Source organism: Leiobunum rupestre, chromosome 3, assembly GCF_980474605.1.
Source record: "Leiobunum rupestre chromosome 3, qqLeiRupe1.1.hap1, whole genome shotgun sequence".
Lineage (NCBI taxonomy): Eukaryota > Metazoa > Arthropoda > Arachnida > Opiliones > Sclerosomatidae > Leiobunum > Leiobunum rupestre.
The window spans coordinates 55,036,353-55,054,668 of NC_143386.1; the positions used below are offsets into that span (position 1 = coordinate 55,036,353).

At 31.9% G+C, this 18,316-nt stretch overlaps 1 protein-coding gene across 1 annotated transcript in view; it reads left to right on the forward strand.

Annotated features, from left to right (window-relative positions):
• Nucleotides 1–3,648: 3,648 nt before the first annotated feature.
• The window catches only part of LOC149952676 (kin of IRRE-like protein 3), a 111,948-nt gene continuing 97,280 nt past the window's right edge, over nucleotides 3,649–18,316 (forward strand). The window contains exon 1 of the mRNA XM_090169790.1: nucleotides 3,649–3,878. Within this exon, the coding sequence (XP_090025916.1) occupies nucleotides 3,800–3,878 (79 nt within the window). The 5' untranslated portion in view covers nucleotides 3,649–3,799. The remainder of the gene's footprint in view (nucleotides 3,879–18,316) is intronic.

The window sequence follows — 18,316 nt, forward strand, 5'->3', positions numbered from 1 at the left end:
TCAATATTAAAAAACATTTAAAAGCAATGGAATTTATCGCAATCAATGTTAAAAAACGTTTAAAAGCAATGGAATTTATCGCAATCAATGTTAAAACAACTCAAAGCAATTGAATTTATCGCAATCAATGTTAAAAAACATTTAAAAGCAATGGAATTTATCGCAATCAATGTTAAAACAACTCAAAGCAATTGAATTTATCGCAATCAATGTTAAAAAACATTTAAAATCAATGGAATTTATCGCAATCAATGTTAAAAATCATTTAAAAGCAATGGAATTTATCGCAATCAATGTTAAAACAACTGAAAGCAATGGAATTTATCGCAATCAATGTTAAAACAACTTAAAGCAATGGAATTTATCGCAATCAATGTTAAAAAACATTTAAAAGCAATGGAATTTATCGCAATCAATGTTAAAACAATTAAAAGCAATGTAATTTATCGCAATCAATATTAAAACAATTAAAAGCAATGGAATTTATCGCAATCAATGTTAAAAAACATTTAAAAGCAATGGAATTTATCGCAATCAATATTAAAACAATTAAAAGCAATGTAATTTATCGCAATCAATATTAAAACAATTAAAAGCAATGGAATTTATCACAATCAATGTTAAAAACAATTAAAAGCAATGTAATTTATCGCAATCAATATTAAAACAATTAAAAGCAATGGAATTTATCGCAATCAATGTTAAAAACATTTAAAAGCAATGGAATTTATCGCAATCAATATTAAAACAATTAAAAGCCATGGAATTTATCGCAATCAATATTAAAACAATTAAAAGCAATGGAATTTATCACAATCAATGTTAAAAACATTTAAAAGCAATGGAATTTATCGCAATCAATATTAAAACAATTAAAAGCAATGGAATTTATCGCAATCAATATTAAAACAATTAAAAGCAATGGAATTTATCACAATCAATATTAAAACAATTAAAAGCAATGGAATTTATCGCAATCAATGTTAAAACATTTAAAAGCAATGGAATTTATCGCAATCAATATTAAAACAATTAAAAGCAATGGAATTTATCGCAATCAATGTTAAAAAACATTTAAAAGCAATGGAATTTATCGCAATCAATATTAAAACAATTAAAAGCAATGTAATTTATCGCAATCAATATTAAAACAATTAAAAGCAATGGAATTTATCACAATCAATGTTAAAAACATTTAAAAGCAATGGAATTTATCGCAATCAATATTAAAACAATTAAAAGCAATGGAATTTATCGCAATCAATGTTAAAAAACATTTAAAAGCAATGGAATTTATCGCAATCAATATTAAAACAATTAAAAGCAATGGAATTTATCGCAATCAATATTAAAACAATTAAAAGCAATGGAATTTATCGCAATCAATGTTAAAACAACTGAAAGCAATGGAATTTATCGCAATCAATATTAAAACAATTAAAAGCAATGGAATTTATCACAATCAATGTTAAAACAATTAAAAGCAATGGAATTTATCGCAATCAATATTAAAACAATTAAAAGCAATGGAATTTATCGCAATCAATATTAAAACAATTAAAAGCAATGGAATTTATCGCAATCAATATTAAAACAATTAAAAGCAATGGAATTTATCACAATCAATATTAAAACAATTAAAAGCAATGGAATTTATCACAATCAATGTTAAAACATTTAAAAGCAATGGAATTTATCGCAATCAATATTAAAACAATTAAAAGCAATGGAATTTATCGCAATCAATATTAAAACAATTAAAAGCAATGGAATTTATCGCAATCAATATTAAAACAATTAAAAGCAATGGAATTTATCGCAATCAATGTTAAAACATTTAAAAGCAATGGAATTTATCGCAATCAATATTTAAACAATTAAAAGCAATGGAATTTATCACAATCAATATTAAAACAATTAAAAGCAATGGAATTTATCACAATCAATGTTAAAACAATTAAAAGCAATGGAATTTATCGCAATCAATATTAAAACAATTAAAAGCAATGGAATTTATCGCAATCATTATTAAAACAATTAAAAGCAATGGAATTTATCGCAATCAATATTAAAACAATTAAAAGCAATGGAATTTATCGCAATCAATGTTAAAACATTTAAAAGCAATGGAATTTATCGCAATCAATATTTAAACAATTAAAAGCAATGGAATTTATCACAATCAATATTAAAACAATTAAAAGCAATGAAATTTATCACAATCAATGTTAAAACATTTAAAAGCAATGGAATTTATCGCAATCAATATTAAAACAATTAAAAGCAATGGAATTTATCGCAATCAATATTAAAACAATTAAAAGCAATGGAATTTATCACAATCAATATTAAAACAATTAAAAGCAATGGAATTTATCGCAATCAATGTTAAAACATTTAAAAGCAATGGAATTTATCGCAATCAATATTTAAACAATTAAAAGCAATGGAATTTATCACAATCAATATTAAAACAATTAAAAGCAATGGAATTTATCACAATCAATGTTAAAACAATTAAAAGCAATGGAATTTATCGCAATCAATATTAAAACAATTAAAAGCAATGGAATTTATCACAATCAATGTTAAAACAATTAAAAGCAATGGAATTTATCGCAATCAATATTAAAACAATTAAAAGCAATGGAATTTATCACAATCAATATTAAAACAATTAAAAGCAATGGAATTTATCACAATCAATGTTAAAACAATTAAAAGCAATGGAATTTATCGCAATCAATATTAAAACAATTAAAAGCAATGGAATTTATCACAATCAATGTTAAAACAATTAAAAGCAATGGAATTTATCACAATCAATGTTAAAAACATTTAAAACAATGGAATTTCTGGTATGCAATGCTAAAAACTTTTTATTAGAATCGAATTTTTGGTACGCAATGTTCAACTCATTGGAAAGCAATCGAATTTCTCACGAGCAATATTAAACACGTTAAAAACCATCGAATTTCTTGTCCGCAATATTAAAAACATTTTAAAAAAATCAAATTTCCTGCTTGCAATATTAACAACACTTAAAAACTAACGAATTTCTAGCTTGCAATATTAATAACACTTAAAAACCAACGAATTTCCTGCTTGCAATATTAACAACATTTAAAAATAAACGTATTTCCTGCTTTCAATATTAACAACACTTCAAAACCAATGAATTGTCTTCTTGCAATATTAATAACACTTAAAAACCAATGAATTGTCTTCTTGCAATATTAATAACACTTAAAAACCAACGAATTTTATGCTTGCAATATTAACAACATATAAAGACAGCAGAATCGCTTGCTCGCAATATTAATATAATTTATAAACCACCAAACTCCTTCGTTCAATATTCTACAGTTACGCCACCTTCAGGGCTACGATGTAGTGAAAAAACCCAATTTTTAATAGCATCGCGGACGAAATTCCGCGATAGTCGCTCTAATAGGGCAAATAGCGGCCGCTCATTGTAGTATGTTTTGAACAATGTTTCCTTATTTGACAGCCAGGAGGCGCGTCGACCGAATATCGGGTTGATGAGGCTCTGTACGAAAGGGGGGGGGGGCGGAGGAACTTTGGGAATGAGATCGCTGGATGCGAGTGGACTAGAGACACACGCACTCCGAAGAGAGCCACCAGCGGAGAGCGAGATAGTTTGAACTGTGACAAGCGCCAACGGCGTTTAGAGCTGAGAGAGAGAGTGAGAAGTGGGCGGGGGTGGGCGATGAGATCACGAGACGGAGGCGGTTCATAAGGTGGCCCGGCTTCCGAACGAAATACAACGCGAGACACGATGACCAGAGTACATCATCAGCCTGCCGAGATGCTAATTCTCTTCATTGCTCAATTAGTTTTCTCCGCACTGTTACAGGGTAAGCGCCTCTTTTTCATTTACACCCCGACGAAATTAACCCGGCGCCCTAGAGAAGAAATTTGTCACCGCGATTTTAAACGGTAGAATACAACCGAACTTTATAAAAGTATTTGCATTAAATTGAATGAAATATAAATGGGTGGTATTTTTCAATGTTAATAAGCCACGGATTTAGTTAAAGTATTAAATATTTAGTTTAAATAATAAATAATTTAGTTTTTAAATGGTTTCGAATTTTATATAGATATTGGCATCAGGTTTGGTTTATTTTATTTTTATTTTATACATTAATAAGTTTCGGATTAAGTTTCAATATTGAACATCCGTAATTTATTATTTTAGTTACTTTAAATTTTAGTTAAATTTGTTTGTCATCTTGTTGGGTGTATTTCGTTAAAACAAATATCAATTTAGAATCAAAGAGTTTTTTAAATTCTTAATTTTTATACATTAATAAGTTTTGGATTAAGTTTAAAAATGAAATATCCATAATTTAGTTTTTAAATGGTTTTAAATTGTAGTTAAATATGGGAGTTGTGTTGGGTATATGTCGTTAAAACAATTATCGGCTTGGAATCGTAACTTTGTTTAAACTTTTATTTTTTATAAAGAAACTGTCTAAGTTAATATTTGGGTTGTTAGAAATTCAAACTTAAAAGACTCATTGGAGAGTCCTCAGGACTGAGTTTCAAGCGAAGCGAATTATAAAATATTTACAGAGAACAGACCAAATTAAGAAGCGATAAAAGAAAATGAAGGAAAGACATATCGTTTCACTAGTTAAGGATATTTGTTTATTTATAGAATGGGAATTTAGGGCAATGTTCAAATGAAATCACTTGTTGATTAGAGACCCTTTAGTCTATAAATTAACAGAACTACACCCGAGTTTTGCTTAAGGGAATTTGATAGAACCGAAAAGGATTTATTTCAAATCTTATTACAATTTTAAACTAGGTACTTAGATCGTACTTAAGTGAAATTATTAACTCAATTTGTTCGAAAACCACCCGCAATACATCTGAAGACATTACTATTCTTACTCACGAGCGTCTTTGATTTAAAACTTCAACCCCAAAACATTTTTCTATGTAATTTTTCTTGATTAGTTAATGAGCTATAATATAATTTAGTTCCTGTAGTTTAACTTTACTACGGAATTATTTATTAAATATTTATTAATTTTCAATTTTTTTTATAGTATTAAGGATACCGGATTAGTGTAAATCCCTTTTCGAAGTTTTCTTACATTTTTACATTAATTCCATGTTTATAAGCGGATGTATTTGAATGGATTTATCGGGCTAAATTGGATTCGATATAAGTAATCATGTAATAAATTTACTACTTTTATTCCTTCATAAAAAATTGAAGATAAATCCGTATAAAATAAATTTATGAAGAATTAGCGAATAAGGACAACGCTTCAAAAAGTACAATTTCTCCACTATAGTCGCCGTTAATTTATTTTTAGGTTAATGGGAGTTAAGATAAATGATACCTTTAACTTTAAACTTTCTCGGATCTGTAAAATATTAACAAAAATCATAGCAAACAGCGATTACCAACTTTCCCCAACTCGAAGTCAAGCGCGAACGCGACTCCGTCGCTGAACGGAAAACTTTGACGTTATAAAATAGCGGATAGCGTGAACTACAAAATCCGTCGATAACCTTTAAACCACGATCGAATCATCGAACAAGAATTTGTCGCGTAGCAGCCTGGTTTCTCAAAATTGACGCGCCTTCGTCTTCCAGATATTAAACATATCTATGTAGAGAGGGGATTGAGAGGAGAGTGGAAGCGCTGTCGAAAGCCTGGATTTAATTTAACGGATAATTTGCTTTTAAAGGCCGAACAACTGGGACTTTTAAGACTCATTAAGTTTCGGAGGAGCGGCCATACACCAATATCAGTCCGCCTGCTTGCACCCCTAACAACAGACACGGAAAAATTTACAAAATTGGTAAATCATTAAAATGTTTACTTGAATATTAAAATTTACATGAAAATGTAAATATTATTCTACGCCTCAGTATAGCCACAGCTTTTGTAATGCGCGGGTTTCTAGTGACTTTGGGTTTTACACTCAAAAACTGGCTTCAAATCATTCCACGGTCACTATCAGTTGATGTAATAATAATATAATAATAATCAGCTAGGCCTAAGTCATCAAGCGACTTTTAAAGTCAATAATTCAGGTGGCCGGTTTACAATGCGTAGGAGGGTGGTGGCAAGCCCTTCTTCATGCCACGTGAGCCAACAGCTCCCTACACTAATTATGTTGGCTAGGGTCCCTCTTAATTGTTTAGGAATTTTTACAGATCATTTTTTATTAATAGTTATTTTTCCACACAGCTTCAAGGTTTATTAATAGAATTAAGCAATTGTTAAAATTTAGTTTGATACAGATGTTCATGTAGAGGTCGGCGTTTGAATAAGAAATTATAAGATTGTTTATATTTATCCATAACCGAGAATTATTCAGAAATATTCGAAAAAAATGATTAATTTTGCATGTTAAATCGTTGTTTAATCGTATAATTTTTTCGTATAAATCAAATAATACTAATTTTAATGATTAATTGAAATTTTTGCGGTTAATTTATTTGTTCCGCCGACCTCTAGTTCATAGCTTTTCTTAATAATTTTCAAAATTATAAAAATAAGAAACCCGAAATAAAAGGGGCCCCTAGCTCCAAGGGCCCAACGAGGTCTGCTGGTAACAATGCGCGTTTAAATCGGCTCAATACTGAATTTAAAATAGGCTATTGAACACGATTTCAAGGATAGTTTGATTCAAAGTACTTCATACCAACCTTTAAGATGTATCCTCTACGATGGTCTTTTACAAATATTTTACTAAAGCTTGGTACACGACGACTCAATAGGAAGCAGATATGGTCCTTGCATATAGTTGGATCCGATATTTGGAACATTATCTCAACTAACCGGTCTGAATTGACCTGATATGATTCAGTTTGCTGAACAGTTATCTGAATTATTCGTTTAGTATACATAATCTTGTGGAAATCAAATTAAAATTTGAAATAGAACTTCTTCGTGGGATAACTCAGGGATATCTGAAATTTCCTCATTTTCTGTCTGTTAATTTACAGATTAGTTTCGGATTTAAACTATCTGGTTTGCATTTTGACTCTTTTCAACTGATTTGTTAATATCTGAGCGTAAATACAGATAATCTGATATCTAAATTATGTTAATTATTTCAAAACTTGGCAAAATTTGCAACCTTGCTATTTTTAGCAGCTTTATTTAGTCTTAAAACTTAATGTGTCAAAGGTTATCATCATTTGGTTGTTAGCTATTTTTGATGAAATAGGCACCGAAATATGGTTTTTTATAAATATAGGTAAGAATGTAATTATTTCTACTTAGGGTGAGCGGGAAGCAACTCGTCCAAGTCGGTTTGCTTAGGATCGCTTTGAAAATGACGAGGAGGCGAAGTCAAATTGCTCGTATTTTCAAAAATAATGGGAATAAAATTCTAAATAATGTCAAATAATATCGAAAGTAAATATTGGGGAGAAAGTCTTGCACTGCCCCCTTCTTGTAGCTTCCACTGTGGTTGCTATGCTTTTAAACGCGCTGGAGAACATTTGAATCAGAGAGCCAATAAAAAAAAATAGTGCTCCTCTAGAGGCTTCTTGGTAGGTATTTGAAGCGAGAGATTTCCTTCGCGGCGTCCGCTTCGTTTGTCCAGTAATCGCATGTCGGCTGTGTTGTGTAGATTAATTTCATTGTTTATAGTACGTTTTATTTTTAGCTTATTATAAGTATTAATATGCCGCGAAAAGGTACCACAAATTGATTTAAAATATTCATCCAATTAAAAAATCATCATTATAGTTATCCAATAATAATTCAACACTTAAGCCTTAACTGGCCATTTCCAAGATGAAAATCACGTTTTTCCTAACTAATGGGATACATTATAGTATTTTCAAAATTCTGGTCATAATTTGAAATGACGTTAAGCCTTGGTTATAAGCGAACCAGTGTGAACCAAGAATTCTCGTCGGTGGTCAAAACTGGAATTCAAACCGACCTAAACTGGGTTTTAAGCTATAGCGTGACCGTGGCTTCAAAGTCATTCTTCCCAAAGGCTCTTTTTCACTAGCTTAAAAATGCCATGGAGCAAAAAACACCGCTAAGCCTAAAACAATTTTTTTTGGCGTTTATAAGTTAGTGTAAACCAGCCTTAAATATAAATAAATACATTCTTCGTAAAGTTGCATGCAAAACTTTATCCCGGTTGCATTTTTCTTCCGGAGTGAAATCCTATAAAGTAAACTTTCCGCAATGATTTCGTAAATGCCGAATTTTGACGCGTTTTTTCCCAAATGAAAACCAGACTTAAAACGCGGCCAATCAATTCTACGTATTCTACGGAGAGATTTTTCTTCGGCGTCGATTGGAAACATCGGGAAGACAACGGATGCTCGGAAACAAAAGAGGGCTATTATTAAAGCCATTTCCAGAGATCCGCGAATACATTCCTGGTGGGAAATCTCGGATAAGATTTCTAAAAAGAAACGATACACCGTGGACACGTCGGAATCTGGAGGCGAAATTCCTTCTCTTTAATAGAAAAATATTTAAAGAAGCGGGTGTCGCGATTAATCTTCAGCGACAGCGACTTCTTCGCGAGCCACGAGCCGAGAAAATCTCGCGCCAGGGTTTGAAGCACGTTTTACAGGCGTTGTCCTAATTATTTACGAGACAAACGGGCTGGAACTTCTCAACAGAAACGAGGGACAGGGGCCCATAAACCACGCTTGACTGATGTCCCGCTAGAGATAAAGCTGTACCGTCGACAGCGCACCGTCGGACACGGATGGAAGTTGGAACATGTGGGACAATTAACGTGTTCCAACTACATATTTTGATCAGGTTTGTTCCAGAACGGAACAAAATGTTTTACGTTTACTGAGGTTTATAAATATTACAACCATCTTCTCAGTTTTCAGGCAGTTTTCAATGGACCACATTTTTCTAGAGTTCTTAATTTTCAGGAAAAATAAAATGCGGGAAAATTTCCAGAATATTTTCCGGGAAATATTCCGCATTGTTAATCAGTTTAAAGCTAGTCTGGAGGTTTAGTTTTACTTTTATATTCGAAAAATGAGGTGAAAATGTCGCTTTATTTAAATTTTCAAACAATATTAGACTAATCATGGAATGAAAGTTTTTTTTTCGAAAAAATACGGAACATTTTCCGGAAAAAAAGGCCTCGGTCATTTTCCACAACACTACATTTTTCTATCAAATCGCGCATGTATACATCGTTCCACGGGTGAACATTTATCGCTTATATTACATAAAAAACTGAAAAATTAGCAAATATACCGAGTTAAAAAATTTAAAAATACGAAATTTTTAAAATACACAATAATATTTGTATTTTATTAATAAAATTACTTTCCATAACCATAGCTACGGAGTGGTATTACCATAAGTTTATAATTATGATTCACATAAGTGTGTCCGTTTCTTTTCTTCCGCGTGTTAAACGTTTACTGAGTAGCCATTTCTGGGACAACCGCATTATTATTGGTCCTAACTGGGATAAATTTAGCCGCGTAATTTTTTCACTAAAGACACTTATCTTTTTGGATATGACTTCAATTCTCCGTCACACCATGTACGCATCTAGGGTCAGTCCCCCTATTATCGGACAGAATTATTTTTAATATTATACAAAAAAATCCCGCGAAAGAAAAACCAAACAAAATACATTTTTCAATAGGTGGTATCTCCATTTATATTTCAGAATAGTTAACAGGGGTGCGGGCCCCTGTGGCAAGAAGAAAGCAGCATCGAACCAGGGTCACTAAGTTTTCTTTGTTTTAAATTAAGAAGGGGTTTTTGGATATTATTTTCAAGTGCTTTAGTAGTTGCCAATTATACATTCTGGGTTTCAATGAAAAGACTGAATATTTCACTATAAATTTTTAAAGTAAAAATGGCTTTGCGTTTTCTTATTGCAAAGAAACAATTCGATTACGTATTGTAATTAAAACCGTATTATCGGACAAGTCTTATACTAATTTTCGGATTGTCTGTCAGACATCTCTTACGCCTATTAGTTCAGGGAAATAAGGATTTAAGATAAAAAAAATTATAAACAAGGGAAAATAAACGGGAATCGATCCATTATATAAAGTTAAATAAAGGGGGAGGACATTTTCCGACGTCAGAGGGGTGAAACTCCCCAGATAACGACCGCCCTCTAGAATATTTGGTCTTTGATTAACTTTAGGACACTACCACGAGAGATATTGAAATTCACGAAAAACCTAAACCATTCATGTGGCATAGCTCGCATAGCTCGCTTAGGGGTCACTGAATAACGAAAATACAATGACCTTGAACCAAGTCGTCAAGGTCATTAAAAATTATTACTAGAACGATTAGATTAGTTACAATTAGAGAAGTGTGAACCAGATCATTTTACATCGAAATACCTGTAATCCGAGGTGAATTATCGAGGCTTGATGATGTCTAGGGGCCAAAATATAGGACCAATGCTTTCTAGAGCCCGTAATGAGGTTTGATGCTACTTGCTACCTGGGGCCCGTAACGAGGTTTATTGATATCTGGGTCCCGTAATGAGGTTTAATGGTATCTGGGGCCCGTAATGAGGTTTAATTGATATCTTGGGCCCGTAACGAGGTTTAATGCTATCTGGGGCCCGTAATGAGGTTTAATTGATATCTGGGTCCCGTAACGAGGTTTATTGATATCTGGGTCCCGTAATGAGGTTTAATGGTATCTGGGGCCCGTAATGAGGTTTAATTGATATCTGGGGCCCGTAACGAGGTTTAATGCTATCTGGGTCCCGTAATGAGGTTTAATGGTATCTGGGGCCCGTAACGAGGTTTAATGCTATCTGGGACCCGTAATGAGGTTTAATTGATATCTGGGGCCCGTAACGAGGTTTAATGCTATCTGGGGCCCGTAACGAGGTTTAATGCTATCTGGGGCCCGATAACAAGGTTCGATGAAATCTAAGGTCTGCAACGATGCTCAAAGCTTTCTAGGGCCCGTAGTGAGGTTTGATGATATCAGGGTCCCATAAAAAGTTCTGATGATACCGAGTTCCCATGATATCCCTATGAAGAGCTATTATTAATAGGGCCCGCAGCGAAGCCCGATGGTGTACAGGGCCTTAAAGAAGTTCAATTATTAATAGGGCCCGCAATGAAACCGGTGATGTCTAGGACCAGTATCGAAGCTCTATTATTAACAGGGACCGCAACACGCTCGATGACGTCAGAACCAGTGGAAATATTGAAAATTTCCGGTTTTAAGAGCCCTTTGTCCGGTTGAAAGGCACCGGTGTCCAAAACTTAAGTTCATTTGTTCCGCTAGAAGGCACTGGTGTCCGAAACTTAAGTTCGTGTGTCCGGTTCTTAGCTCCTAGTGTCCGAACCAAAGGTACATCGTCCGATAAAATTACCAGTGGTGTCCGATTCATTATCCAAATGTCCGATAATAGGTACTCGTACTAGCCAATTAATTTTTCAATTTAGCACTAATTTACATATTTTTTTCAAAACAATTTCGAAAGCATGTGGTAAATAATGTTCCATATTCCATAGTTCTGAGGTTTAAAAGGCTTAAATATGAATTTTCTATAAGTTGTCCGATAATAGGGGGACTGACCCTATCAGTAATAATTAAGTCTAGCTGAAACACTTTTGGTATTTGGATACTAATTATAAACTTAGGGTACTACTCTCATTGTTCCATAAAACTGCGTACCATATTTCGCCAAACATTTTTCTAAAACACAAGTTCAAACTTACCCCTTAAATCGCTTCGTTTTAGATAACTAGTTTTGAAAACCAGATTGAGAAATCGCTTCGTGTTGGTTCGGGAAGCAACTCGTCCAAGTCAATTGGGCTTAGAATCGTTTTCAAAACGACCAGGCGTGGAAGTAAAATTGCTCGTATTTTCCAAAATAATGGGAATATAATTCTAAATAATCTCTTGAATAATATTACTGTATGTATAGTAAACATGATTAACTATTTGTTTTCGGTTACATTTTAGTATTTTCAAAATTCTGGTCATAATTTGAAATTACGTTAAGCCTTGGTTATAAGCGAACCGGGGTGAAGCGATTTCGCACGTGTGACCAAGGACAGTAGATACAGGGACGAGAAAGTGTATTGGCGGCCTCTGTTGGAATATATCACCTAAAACGACCTAAACGCAAGGAGAGTTAGTTGTAAACAAAAAAAATGGCGGTCACCTAATTTTAGCGGTTCTTGACGAGGCTTAAGTGTTCAAAACAAATGGGCATTTTTTTATTTACGCTCGTAGTTTTGTTTTTAATTTAACATCAAAATGGTAAAAACTAACTACAATAATACTGTCCATGGTGAACCACGTCTTAACATCTAACTCCCCGTGAATATAAAGACGTTTAAAATCAATTTTATTCCCTCTGCTTTCTCGTCCCTGTATCTACTGTCCTTGGTGTGACCCAAGAATTATCGTCCGTGGTCAAAACTGGCATTCAAACCGACTTAAACTGCGTTTTAAGCACTAGTGTGACCGTGGCTTTATTAGAGTCTTGAAACGAGTACTGTTTTTTCAAGCATACCTATTTAGAAACTCAAGTCAGACTACATTTTGGCCCTCTTAGCTGCGGTATATTTTATTCCTAAACACGACCTCTGTATCACCTTCCCAAAGTCCTCGAGCCCGTGTACTGTGGGCCTTAGTGGGCCGAAACTAATGGAGAAAGAACTGCTGGGCGATTGTACAGTGGGTGGTACGGGAGGCAGTACGGGGGGAGGCGCGGGGAGTTTGGCGCGACTGAGTTACGCTTTTAAATCCGCGAAATAATTAAGAACGAAAATGGCTGAGAAATAACACGATATTTCTCTTTTTTCTAATTGAATTAAAAACATTTTATTTTTTAATTGAGAGGACGCCTCGACTTGCGAGCCAGTCTGAAAGGGCCGAGTGAGAGGCTGCTTTTGTATATTTATTTTCTCCGTAGGCTGAGCACGAGGCAATTTAGATTCATTAGAAAGAATTAGAAGGCCGAGCGGAGAGGGGGATACACACTCGTTACTTCGCCGTTCTTTCTTTTTCCTCTTTTAGGATTTTTATTCTGGTTTCCTCTCGTATTCCGTTCCCCCCCCCCCGCAGCCACTTTTTCGGGAACCCCCCCCCCCTGGGACGAGTTCGCATTAAGAGACTTGTGCCAGCCCCTGATTGAGATTTTCCTCGCCTTACGCGTCAGTACTGTTTCGTTTCTCGAGTTCAGACTTTCATTTTGTTTTATTTTTTTTACAAAACATTTTTATTTTTTTTTGGCTTTTATAAAAGAGATTTTTCTTCGCTTTAGTTTTTTAGTTTTCGTATTCTGACAAATAAAATGGGTGGTTTTTTTAGTATAGGTTCGTTTTACGTTTCCGAAACAAAAACAACATTCTAATTTGGTTCAACGGTGAAATATTTAAAAACAAAATTAGTTTTGTTTCAATACTGTATTAAATTAGTTGCGCAATACAAATATCAAATGTTATTTGGGTAATATTTAATTTAAGTTTTAAATTTAGATTGACGTAAATTAAGAGTTTTGTCAGTCGGATTATTTAAAAAAAAATAATACCCGTTAGATATTCAATAAATCTAAAGTAACGTATTTAATAATTTAATTTAATTTAAATATTGTCGTCTTATTCAAAATAAATATAAGTGGTTAACATCATTAGAATAATTTTTAAACTAGTAAATATATTTGGATCAGTAGAATAAATTAAGCATTTATTATCTAGATTAATTGAAAAATCTTATAACTTCACACTTTTTATCCATTAAAAATAACAAATAAATGTCTTGTTCCATTATGAAATAATAAATATTATTATTTTATGTTAATATCATAAATAAATTAAACTCTGTTATTATTTCCTTTGAATTAACATGTTTTATACGCTTTATACAATACATATTTACATAGTTTACATTAAAAATTTAAATTAAAAATATTACAATAATTTATTTAAATTATTGTAATTATTATAATTATTCATTAAAATTATTAAAATTATTCATTAAAATTATTATAATTATTCATTATAATTATTCATTAAAATTATTAAAATTATTCATTAAAATTATTATAATTATTCATTAAAATTATTATAATTATTTATTAAAATTATTATAATTATTCATTAAAATTATTATAATTATTCATTAAAATTATTATAATTATTCATTAAAATTATTATAATTATTCATAAAAATTATTATAAATATTCAATAAAATTATTATAATTATTCATTAAAATTATTATAATTATTCATTAAAATTATTATAATTATTCACTAAAATTAGTATAATTATTAATTAACATTATGTTTAATTATTATAATTATTTATTAAAATTATTATAATTATTTAATAAAATTATTATAATTATTTATTAAAATTTAAATTAAAAATATTACAATAATTTATTTAAATTATTGTAATTATTATAATTATTCATTAAAATTATTAAAATTATTCATTAAAATTATTATAATTATTCATTATAATTATTCATTAAAATTATTAAAATTATTCATTAAAATTATTATAATTATTCATTAAAATTATTATAATTATTTATTAAAATTATTATAATTATTTATTAAAATTATTATAATTATTTATTAAAATTATTATAATTATTCATTAAAATTATTATAATTATTCATTAAAATTATTATAATTATTTATTAAAATTATTATAATTATTTATTAAAATTATTATAATTATTTATTAAAATTATTATAATTATTTATTAAAATTATTATAATTATTTATTAAAATTATTATAATTATTTATTAAAATTATTATAATTATTCATTAAAATTATTATAATTATTCATTAAAATTATTATAATTATTTATTAAAATTATTATAATTATTTATTAAAATTATTATAATTATTTATTAAAATTATTATAATTATTTATTAAAATTATTATAATTATTTATTAAAATTATTATAATTATTTATTAAAATTATTTTTATTAATTATTACTAGTATTATTGTTATTATTATAAATAATCTCTCCAACTCGTTTCTTTTTTCCCAAATGAATGTACATGATTGTAACGGTAACAGGGCTAAAGTAGGAACCTGGCTAAATTGAATGCGAGACGATCCTTCGCCGAAAAGGGAGCGAGAGAGAGAGAGAGAGAGAGAGAGAGAGAGAGAGAGAGAGAGAAACTGTACGCTGTGCTGCGGGGCTGCTCCTCTTCGAGGCGGATGTTGGTGAAGGAGATAGTACAAGACGGAATACTCGCTGCAGAAGGAAAAGGAGACACTACCAGAGAAATAAAGATCCAAACCAGAAACAACTTCCGCTCCTATTTTCCAAGTCTCCCCCCCCGGCACTCTTCCTCTCCCCTTCTGTTCTTTTTGGCAATAGGCCCTTTCCCGGAGACGGCCAACCTCTCTCGCTCGCTTCGGATAAAAATCATCGGCCGTAGCTAGCTGTAGAGGAGAGGGGGGGGGGGGGGCATGGGGGTTACTCAATTATGCGTATTCAACGGCCGGCTTCTCGGTTAACCGAAGAGAGTTATATGTATAGTATTATGTACGGTGGTGTAATAAGGGGAAAGTAGTAAGCTGGGGAGGATTTTCTGTGGAATGTGGATAATATTGGTTTATTTTAATAAAGCCTGCCCCCCACTGAAAATTGAAAATATATTGGCTCCCTTAAGGAATGTTATAACCAACTTTACTGGGAATTGAGGGGGGCCATTGGAGTTAAATATTTAAAAGTTTTACGGTCATTTGTTAATGAAAGAATTACGCCACTACGAAGTTTACATTGGATTAAATTCTAAGGGGGTAAATTAAATTAATTACTGGTTTTGTATTATACATTGTTTTACTATAAGCATATGTAACATAATTACTCTTAAGTATGACACTAGCTCTATTTCTTCACTAACGGTTTGTTTTACAGATATTGCGTCATGCATACCCTACGTTATATTTGACGTCAAATTTGAAATGGTTCAAGTATTTATCTTCACTTTAACGTATTCCTTAATTCAAAAATATTAACTTACATATGGTTCTAGTATTATTAATTTCTATAATTTGGAATTTTCCGGAAAAATTAAATCCCGAAAAATTTCCGTAAAATTTTCCAGAAATCAGAAAAATAAACAATTGAAAGATAAATTACTTTTTAAGGGTTTTTATTCTAGACTGGTCTAGAGGTTTTACTTTTACTCTTGGATTCCAAAAACAATGAGGCGAAAATGCAACAATATTAGCATATGTAACATAATTACTCATAAGAATGACACTAGCTCTATTTCTTAACCAACGGTTTGTTTCACAGATGTTGCGTCATCCGTACCATACGTAATATTTGACATCATATTTGACGTCATCGAATCTCAAATGCCGATTAGGCCGTCGCACAATTAGCGCTACGCCTGATAAACCGACGGCCATTATTTTAGTAAACAAACCGGTTTGAGCAACCAAGGCTTAGGAGCTAAAATGAACTACAATATAGTTTCAAGTGCAAATTAATGAAGTTTTCGGAGACTCAGGTTCTAAAATAAATTTGCAAGGTCAAATAAAAGAAGCAGGTTTATTGGAAAAAATCATTGAAATTCAGGTTGAGCTTTTTTGGGGCATCTACAAGGTTGGAGTCTTTGCAGATTCCTTTGAGCCTAGGCCTAACTCTTCTAGGCTTGGTATGGGTTTTAATGACGCTGATGAAATGTCCCACTTCGACGACTTGTTTCATTTTCGGAAAGCGATCCCTGAACCGTATTGGTCATTTTCCCCAACCTTTTATTTTTCTAAATTACTCATTATTTAACTTCATCCGCACAAACCGAGCGAGTTTATAAATTTCAATAAAGCTACATTGGGCTGACTAAAATTCCGACATCAAAAATTCCTTCTCAATGTAGATTTTTTCCATTGGCTTAAATACATATGTTAGTATAGTGTGACTTCTAAAATTACTAGGATGAATAAAAAGGTTAAAATCTAACGTTGTCCACCTTTTTACTGCTTGGTGGTGAAATAAACCCTTAGTGAAGATTTTTGAATGGAATAAAGGTACAGTGGCATTCTTATGAGTAATTATGTTACATATGCTATAAGTGTATATTATAATGGTAATTGGTTAATTACGTCACTACGAAGTTTACATTGGATTAAATTCTAAGGGAGCTAAATTAACGAAATTAAATGTTTTGTATTATATATTGTTTTATTGCGAATATAAATGCATTACTGAATTTATTTTGAAAAATATATACAGGGTGTTTCAAAAGTTTATACAAAAATTTGAAGGAGTTGTAGTGGGTGAGTTGATAAGTATGCCTGTTTTTTCCCCATTTACCTACGGTGAGTTAAAAGAGCGCCAGAGATTTTCAAAGTGTGACCTACTAGCCCCTGGAAGTAGGCTGCAACAAGCGCAAAACCAAGCAGCAGGGAAATGCGAACATTAGGGTTTAGGTTCGTGTGATAGGGAAAAAAGGACTTTGTAAACAAATCGAGGTAACCAGCGTAAAAGGTAAACTTAAACCGTATTTAAAGTCCCTGCTGCTTGGTGTTTTGCGCTTGTTGCAGCCTACTTCCAGGAGCTAGTAGGCAACACTTTGAAGCTCTCTGGCGCTCTTTTAACTCATCGTAGGAAAATGCGGAGAAAATGGAATACTTCTCAACTCACCCCCCTACAACTCCTTCAAATTTTTGCGCAAACTTTTGAATCACCCCGTATAAAAGTTGTTTATGCCGTGTTGTGTGCCAATTCAGGCGATATTTAATTGTTTACAATGAAATATGAATATAAAAATGTTTAATGAACCAAACTACAAATAAAAAATATTTGTTCTATTTAATTTCCTCATTTTTGAGTCCTTTGGTATCAAAGACTAAGTTTCTAACTTTATACCTGCCTTAGCAGAACAGGCCTTCCATTCAAACCTTTTTAGAGGGAACAAACGTATAAAGAAAAAGCCCATAGATAAAATAACTTCGTATATAGATAGGAAACTTCATGTTGTAGAAGTGACGCCAGAATTTTGGCCGACATCTGGTGGCGGCACCCGAATAATATTATTTGGTGAAGTTCGCACTACTCGAAGTCCGTACTAGAACCTTGGTGTAACGCAATCCCAATTGCAAAGGCTTAAGCGAGCTATATGTATTAAAAGTACTTTTTCTTGAACTGAGAGCAAATTTAAAAAATAGCACTAAAGAAATAGCATTCAGTAAAGATTTCAAGTTTGTTTTAAACGCTATTTCTGGTAAATTTGAAGACATTTACCTTGCAAAATACGTTTATTCCCAAAACTCCGACCTCGAATTTCTCAATACGTTCTACGCTCTTGAGAACACAGCCAACTG